At 36.8% G+C, this 9078-nt stretch overlaps 1 protein-coding gene across 1 annotated transcript in view; it reads left to right on the forward strand.

Annotated features, from left to right (window-relative positions):
* BCKDHB (branched chain keto acid dehydrogenase E1, beta polypeptide) overlaps window positions 1-9078 on the forward strand; it is a gene marked incomplete at its 5' end in the record, with an annotated part of 106570 nt that overhangs the window by 12688 nt on the left and 84804 nt on the right. The window contains 2 exons of the mRNA XM_010291174.1: window positions 1026-1123; window positions 4439-4549. Coding sequence (XP_010289476.1) covers window positions 1026-1123; window positions 4439-4549 — 209 coding nt within the window. The remainder of the gene's footprint in view (window positions 1-1025; window positions 1124-4438; window positions 4550-9078) is intronic.

Consider the following 9078-nt stretch of genomic DNA (forward strand, 5'->3'; position numbering starts at 1 on the left):
CGTAACTATGAAATAACTTATGAACTATGAAATATGTTAACAACAAAGTAGAGTGCTTTCTTTATAAATTGTTTTTGTGTATTTAGAAAGAGTTGAGTAAAATTTTTGTTTTCCCCACTTATGACTGGAATTTATTTGAAGAAGTATTATTTGACTTGCTGGTGCATAGATAAGTTCACCTTTAGATAAAAACAGTATGTCTTTTAAAATATAATATATTGATGTCTTTTATCACAGTTTTAATCATGAAACCAGTCAGTGTATAGTGCATTGGAGCACTGATTCGAAACTAGCACAACTGACCTAACATGTTTCCATCTGAAAACTAATAATGCGTATTGAGTGGAACCACCTTAAATAAATGTATTAGAGAAGATGAGATGCTTAATTTTTGTATAATCTCACTAATTGTGATGTATTTTTGGTGAATAGATAACATTTTCTTCTCAAAGCAAAAATATTTAGACTAATTTAAAAATGTTATAATCACAAGTTCTTGGCAGCACTTTCTGTGTAGGTTCTGAAAACGTTTTTCCTCTATTTAGCCATAAAACTGTGAAGCATCATTCTTGGCAGATATCAGGAGGGCACTGGCACAGCTTTTCCTTCTTTGAGTATTAAAGTATAATTTCAAGGCTCTCTTGATTCTTATTAGAATTAACTGAAACATTTACTTGAGATTTTTTATCAACTGTAGCAATGTCCATCTCCAAATCTGATGCTGATATTTTGACTTGGGGTACACCAGCACTTACTACTATCATTGTTGTGTATATGTGGATCTTACTGCTGTGGTATATAACATTAATTAAGCACTACACTGACTGTGTTTTAACGGTATAATTAAAAATATTTTTAATTGCAGCTAAACCTTTGAAATAAAGGCTAATACTCAATGTCATTTTGGTCTATTGTTTTAGATGGCATTAACATTGAAGAAAATTTTTAGTGTATATTTTTATGGGATAATGTTGAATAGCAAAGGAATCTAATGCTCATTTTCCCCTTTGTTTTTCTTTATTCAGTGGAACAAGTTCCTGTAGAGCCCTACAACATTCCACTGTCTCAAGCTGAGGTGCTGCAGACGGGCAGTGATGTGACACTGGTTGCTTGGGGCACTCAGGTCAGTAAGGCTCTTACAAGCTCTTTGTCATCCAGCAAAGCCTAGGCTAAGGTTTAGCTGATGTTTGAATAGTGTTGCATTCAGGCTCAAGTGCCAGACAATAACCCATCTGCATCTTCCATCACTATATGCTTGCATAAATGATTGACAACATTTATATGTATATGAAACCTGCTTTTTATTGTGTCAGATTTTACTAATTTTTGGTTGGAGCTGACTCTGGAAATGTGGAAGAGGTACCTGTGCAGGAGGTTAATGACTTATCCGTGATTATGAAAGTGATACATTTTTAGAATGGGGCAGTGAGATGTGACTCTGAGGAAGGCAATGAGAAAGGAGAGTTGAAAGTAGTACGCTGAAAGAAAAATGTAGATTTTTTTTTTTTTTTTTACTCCATGATTTAAAAAAAGTACACTCTGGGGTTCCTTTTATACAAGGAGTTAAAATCCACTGAACATTTAATACAAATAGAGTTAGATATAGTTTTCATTCTAACAGTTATATTTGAGAACTGTTCAAGAATATGATTGGATGCCCCCACCCAAATTAAAATGTGCAAATGCTGAAAAATCTTTTGAAAAAATGGTTGTGTTTTTTCAAGAATTATAGAAAAGAAATTTCAGTGTAGTTTGGAATTACCAGAAAAGTTTTTTTATTGCCTGTATCCTATAATTAAGAAAATTGCTATTTTCCTGGCCTAATTATATCTGAGAAGCTTTTAAAGGAGGGAGTATTGTAACTTTCAGTTACAACAGAAGGTATTGAATTGATGACTGCGGTTGTGCCTTTTTTTTTGTTTAAAATCTGTAATCTTCAGTGCCCTTCTGTGATAGTTTCCTTGTCCTCAGACTACTTGATCTCCTTTATAGCAGGACTGATGTTAGAAATAACCTTTATAGCTATGGTTATTTCTACTAGTCTCTGATACTTTGCACTGGTATTAAATTATGGGCTATTTAAATATCTTTACTTCTACTCGTTTCTCCAGCAGCAAACAGTTTTTATAGTTCTCTGTGTTCCCTTTTGAAAATGCAAATTTTTGCTCCATATGGATGAAATCGTAGTGTTTGTCATATTCCCAAAAATGAATTGATAAAGTAATGGCTTAAAAGCGGCTATGGAGATTTAATAACCTGAGTTACACAGTAGGCAGTAGTGCAGAGAGGACTTGGAGGGACCTCCTTCCAAAAAATGATGTGCTTTGGAGCTTGGAAAATGTAGGCCAAGTGTTAAGACAAGCGGTTCTTTTGATATGAATAATAATATGACAGATGTGTAGCCTTACTCCAAATTTAGAAGCTGACCAAAGCACAGGTGTGGCTGTATAATACAACATGGGGACACATGCTTAGTGCATATGCAGTAAATCCTGCACGTTCTGGATGTGTCAGGCTTCTGCAGATCAAATAAGTTCGGTGAGTTTGTGCTGAGGTTGTTTGCAGGTTGTGGACATAAACTTGGAACCTTATTGCTAAACGTGCAACCAATCCAGAGTTTATTGTCAGTAGGCAGAGTGATTATATGTACTCACAGGTTACTTCTTGTATGATTTCGTACGTTGGGTAGTTGCTTGGCAGCTGCTGCTCTGATGGGGTTGCCTGATGTGTGCTTTCCTGGGTGGTACTAATGAGGGGCAATAAAGGCTTTTAGTTTCTCTCCAGTTGTGCTCAGTGTTTTATGGTCATTAACTAATCCTTATCCCCTGTGAACTAGGTAAACAGTCTCACTTATACATCAGAGAAACAGGAAAAAAAAAAAAAAATCCATCCCATGTGTCATGTTGAAAATTCTCAAACCCTCTTATTGCAGCCACAGATGTATTAGAAGTTTAAACAAAAACACTGCAAGCTATATTTTCTTTTTATTATTATAATATTTATATTGATTTACCTTTTAAAATAGACCTGTGGTGTTTAGCTATTCATATTTGCATTACGTAGACGCATGTTTTAAATCCTTAATCACTTTGTTTCAGCATAGATTTTTGCTCTATGTAGAATTTAATACTGTTCTCTGACCCTTAGGCAACTGACACTGCCTGTGTCCATATTGTTAAATTCTCTTGCCTTCCAAACCAAGATGACCTCATCCAAATTGCTTATTGGGGATGGTTCTTGGCCTCCAACTCCTTACCTATGCCTAGAAGTTGCCTGATGGAGGCCACCTGCCTCGTTCCAAACCTGTATTCTGAAACATTCTAACGATAAAGAAAACATCAGAGTTTTTTGACAACATAATATCAAGAAATTCTTTTTTACCGTCATATCTCATGAGCAACTACTTTTTGCTAAGATATTTGGAGAGGTTGATCTGAGTTGTTGTCATAACAGTTGTTTTCTGTGTTGGAGCTTTTGCTTGATAATGTTTGTTTTAGGGAAGCCAATGCTTACAACATGTTTTGCTTAAAAGTGTTGTGTAACATGATGTCAAGATACAGTTCTGAATATATGTAGTATTGCTTTCTTTTCTGTTCGTATCACAACATACCTTATGACAAGGATGCTAATAGGTGTGGATTGGTTTACATTTACTTTTGACGCACTTACATATGCTGCTAAATGCATTCCTTGACTGGTGGATATGGAATAATGTGTATTCTAATTCAGTACAAGCTTCTTGCTAGAGGCTTTTGTTTTAGCAAAATGTTAATTATAATAATCAGATAATCCAACATTGGTAATGTTGGTATTAACCTGTGTTGGAAGACCAGTGAATGGTCATACTGTCATATTAATGCCAATATGCTTTAATTGTGGGGGTCAGGACGGGATGTTTACAGATCATTTTTTAAATGGTACTTACTATCACTCCTAACTGTTCATAAGATGATGCTTTTGGAGTTGATCACTTTGTAATCTGTTGCACTTTCAGTAAATTGTAGTAAGTGTAATTACTAGAACTGGTTTTGAGTGTGTGTAATGCTTCTTGCAGGATTTCATGTGACTGCTACATCAAAATACATTACTCTCATATATTTGTGTCTTAGTTTAGTTACAGTCCTAAAAAAACCTTATCCTAAACCCCGAACTGACTACAACTATAAAATAGTGAGGCCTGCTACTGTTTATTGAAAGATACTTTTCTAGAAAGCAACAGTTTTGTTTTCATCAATTTTTCACTGAAGTTAGTTTTTGAAGTGGTGCTAAAATACTAGAAATATGTTAGTAAGTAGGAAGAATGAACTGAATAATAAATGCTTATTAGACTACTGAATAAAAAGGTTTCTGCTAAACCGCTTGTATTCAGTATGTGTGATTTAGAACCTCTTAAACAGAAATGAAATGTTTACTTGGTGATAATATATTGCCTTTTCAGGTACATGTGATCAAAGAGGTGGCAACAATGGCTCAAGAAAAGCTTGGTGTGTCCTGTGAAGTTATTGATCTGAGGACTATCTTACCTTGGGATACAGAAACTGTTTGCAAGGTAAAGAAACGATGCATGTTAATTTAAAAACACAACACCCCCCCCCCAATATATAAAATATATAATAACAATAATTTAAATGCAAATAATGATGACTTTTGTTCTTGAAGTTTTTTTTAAAGGCCTACATTTTTTTTCTTTGTATTGTATATATCGTTCTGTATTTTTTTGTTCTGCATCATCTATGAAGAGTAAATGCACGTTATGTGGACCAAACATTTGCTTTAGCATTGAAAGAGAATTGTGTTTCAGGGTTCAAAATAATGTTAGAATACATGTTCTTTGCACTGAAGCAGAGGGCAGGATTTAATCAGACCTGTGCTTGAAAACTGCTTTTCCATGATTTCTGGCTCTTTATCATCTTTACTGTCTTCGGGTCTGAAAACATCAGGTGAAATCTTATCTTTTTTTTTTTTCCTGCTCTTTTACACCAAGACCTGTACCTAGTTTTAGGTCTGCAGTAATGTGCCTTGGTTTTGTCTATCCATATTTCTAGAAATACATGTTTTGATTTAAGGTATATGAATTCTTGGTCTGAGAAGAAAAGGCAGCACTTACTATTCTCAGACCATCTGGTTTGAAATTCATGGGTACTGTGAAGTCCTTGTCAGCTCTATGGGAGTCTTGGATTTTTGCAAAGAATTTGTTTCAAAGCACTGGGCAGCTGCAACTGGAATTTGAATTGCCAAATGCAGAGAAACCATGGGAAGTGGTGGTTGTACTTCTGTATACTTTGGCCTGCTTACCTTTCCCCCCCACCCTGTACTGCTTTCTGTTTAGCAGCTAAGAAACTGCTTAGTTGGGAAGAAAGACGTAAAGGAAATGGAAGGGCAAGCGTTTCCCAAAAGTCTTTGTAAATGTAAGAATCCCAAGGTACACTTTTAAAAAGTGCCATTATTATCAAATTTTTTTCCCATTTTTCTGAATTGACAATTTTTTGTGTGTTACTTACAGTGTCTATAATCTTCCCCCCACCCCCCTTCATTTTTTGCTTACCTCTTTGATGAGGTACTTGTAACATTATAAATACATGAATAGACTTAGATTCTGCAAAATAAATGTTAGTATTGCTGCTTTGGGAGCACTCTTATACACAGGTCTTTTCTGTAGCTATCTCAGGAAAATTAGTCAGAAGTCTCTACCATGAAACCATTTTTGTCAAGTTACTTGAGAACTATGAGAGAAGAGCTTCTACCTGACCCATCTAACAGTGCGAATGCTGGTGAACGTGCTTTTGGACTGCCATGCTCCAAAAGGTTTTGCAGGTGTTTTTGCCTTTACATATTTACAGCATTAACAATTACAAGGTGTACCCCTACTTTATGGCAATGGCTCCCTTGATTTAAGCTTGGACAAGTTGTGTGGGTTAGAATGCTTGCTGCTTCTACTAGAGCTGCGGGTTTTGTTAAGTTGGCAAATCCAGTCCTGCAGGACTGGCTATCAACTCCTTGGGTCCTAATTCAACTTACCTCAGTAAGGGGTTTGCTCTTGGTTAGGTAAAATACAAACAGTTAAAGTGTGATAAAAGGAAAGATGAGCCATTGGTCTGTTACTCTATTGCAAAGCTTGTATTTCTCTGCAGTACGAATTTTACTGTTACGTTTGTCTGAGGGACTGCTGGTGGGACTGGATGGAGCAGATTATGGGCAAAAAGTTCCATGTTGAGTGTCTGCAATTGGCAGGGTCCTGTTGTCTGGTTGTGGATGTGTAACAAGTTGTGTACTTTGCACATAGCTATGAGTTGTTTCATATAAATTTGATCTTGTCAGTTGAAGCGTTTTCAGTGTTTGTTTGCAGTGTATTTCATGTTACTTGGATGTACTTTCTATCTTTGGCAGTATAAATCCTTTACAATCCCTTCTGGACAAGTGTTAAGCTAATTTTTTTTTCATTCTTTAAAGATTTGAATTGTCATTCTATGAAAACAAAGCATCTCTTTGAAAGAGCAGTTAAGTCTGTTTTATTGGATTGGACCTGCACTGAAATGCCATTGCGAAAAAATGCAGCTGTGCATAGACAGTGCAGTGCTTTAGTTGTACAATGTTTTGTAAATCTGTACTTTAAAAATAGATATTCCGTGAAGATTTTCAGCTTATCTTCCATCCTGAATATCTTGCAAGGTAACTGTGGCATAAATAAAAAGATTAAAGCAACAGATAGACCTGTTGCTTTAAACCTGTTCAAGGGTTTACTATTAAGAACTAAAAGGAAGCTATTTTGGTAGAAATATAGTGTACGTTCGCTGGGCAGTTCAGCTAGTTATTGTAATAAATACCAAATAGTAAACGTTTTTAGCATTGCTCTTTTGTTAGTACAGTTTGCAGGCTGGCCAGTCTGATGGGAGAAGTGTTAAATTATCTTTTGTAGATCTTGTCTGTTTTGCTCAGATGAAAGTACTTAGCGGTTTGCATTTGGTACTATGCAACACTGAAACTTTTTAACTTAATTTGCATCCTGGACAGCTTTTAAGGTAGTCACCAATGGATTGTGATTGGTGAAAGATGGATGGTGGAGGGGATAGTTGTAGCTGCTTGCTGTAGCCTCACCCCAAGAGGAGCTGCGTGGTGCAGTTGTTGCAGATGACAATGGCTTTCAGAGTCTGTGTTCCAGTGATGGGACTTGCTGTACTTCAGCTATTCCCTTCCTGAGATGCCAGTGTCAAGGCCCAAGAGAGAGGTAGAAAAGTTGGCCATGCCAGAGAGAGTCCCCAGCTGTCTGGGGACTGCTTAAGTCCTCTCTGCAGGCCCTTAGTAGGTACTGGGATTGATTTTTTTTTTTTTTTTTTTTTTTTCCCCCAGCCAATAAGCAAATCACCAGCTGTTACAGGGCTGCCCTTTGCCCCAGCCTATGTCAGCCTCTGTAAATCTCAGGCCAAGCTGTTGTCTTCCCTCATCTTACATGCATGTTTGAAATACATGTCTATCATCTCCTTGTCCTGTTGGACACAGGAAAAGGATGGTGTATGGATGCACTGGAACCTTATTGCCATTCTGCTGGTGTTGGGATGCGGTGTCCTCTGCTGATGGGAGCCTGTGCTGTGACCTTATCGGAGAGCAAGACTTTGGGCGTTGACATAAAAACGCATCCCTCAATTTTACTGCTGGGAGTGGTGTCCTTTGTGATCGAGCACAGGCTGTTATTTCAGTCCTTGGCCTACTGCATCTTTCAGTCCCTGCACATGCATGTCTCCATTCACATGTCTTTCATGCCAGCCTTAACATACCTAGAATCATAGAATACCTGTTACAATTCTCCATGTTATTATGATTCTCCTGTCTGCTGGCTCTTTCTAGAAGGCAGGAGGCCTTATCTAGCTTCTTGTAGGTTGTGTGATTGATCCTAATCATGTGCCTAACTTTTGGGTTTCCCGTGTTCCCTGTGGGTCAGTGTCATGAAGCTATAATAATGGAATTGAATTTTATAGAAGCTGTATGCATTTGCCAGTCTAATATCTTTTACTCCGCAGGTTTATTTTTTTCTTACGCTTACCCAAGAAATGTTGCATATTTCTATATAAATATTTCTGTGAATTTTTCTTGTTGGTCTATGTAGTTTTTAAAACAAATTCAAGGAAAATTCATGGTTGGTCTTGGGGAATGAGCAGGCCTCATAACCTTAACTTAATTATTACTATCTTTAGAAATAACTTTAACACTGAGGTTTTCAATGCAGCTATTTGAAAATGAGATCCTTTAACTGGAAATATATGCTTCAAGACTAATTTGACAACTGTGGTGTAGGCATTGAGAAGGATGGACTGAAATAGTGCTTTGGAGATGAGCAGTAATGTGTCAAAATTTTCACTGCGAATCTAACTGCTTAGTCTGCGTTCTGTAGCTGTTTCTGCATAGAAAATTACGTCATCAAAATACATATTTCATAAAACTCTGAGAAGTTATACTTCACAACTGCCACCAGAGGCCTCTTTATAACTAAGTTAAGCAGCTGTTTTGACTTTGCATCGCTCCGATGAGCATATTTATGAATCTATGGCTCTGAGTGAAACATAAATAAATAAAAATAATAAATATAGTGAACATATATAAAAATTGCTGCCTAATTTTTCTTTGCATTTTTAAGACTTTAAGATTTACATTCAGTATAGGTTAGCATTTGTCATCTGCATAAGAAGGAGATAAGGGTGCACCTGCCTGGAGCAGACTGCCATGGGCTTTGAATGACTCTCAGCAGTAATTGAAACCTCCTCTTTGGCACAATTCCTAGGATGGGTAAACATGCAAACAGGGGCTAGATTTTTCTTTTGTCATACTTCAGATGTCTAAGAATGAATATTGAAGTTTGAGCTAGTTACAGTAGCTCATAGAGCCAGTCTAGAGAAAGGGTATGTCCTGAGGGTCATTCATCCCAGCTGTTTCAGCAGCCTATTTTGGGATGAGATAAATTGGCCTCTGGAAATGTTCTGGTTAAAAAAGAAAAAAAAAGTAAAGGGAGCCCTGATTGATGAGGGTAGTATAAAGTCAGGTGAGAGAAATTCCACCCTTGTACAGCTGAGAGATGACTCTTCCTGC

Source organism: Phaethon lepturus, unplaced genomic scaffold (genome assembly GCF_000687285.1).
Source record: "Phaethon lepturus isolate BGI_N335 unplaced genomic scaffold, ASM68728v1 scaffold3897, whole genome shotgun sequence".
NCBI lineage: Eukaryota > Metazoa > Chordata > Aves > Phaethontiformes > Phaethontidae > Phaethon > Phaethon lepturus.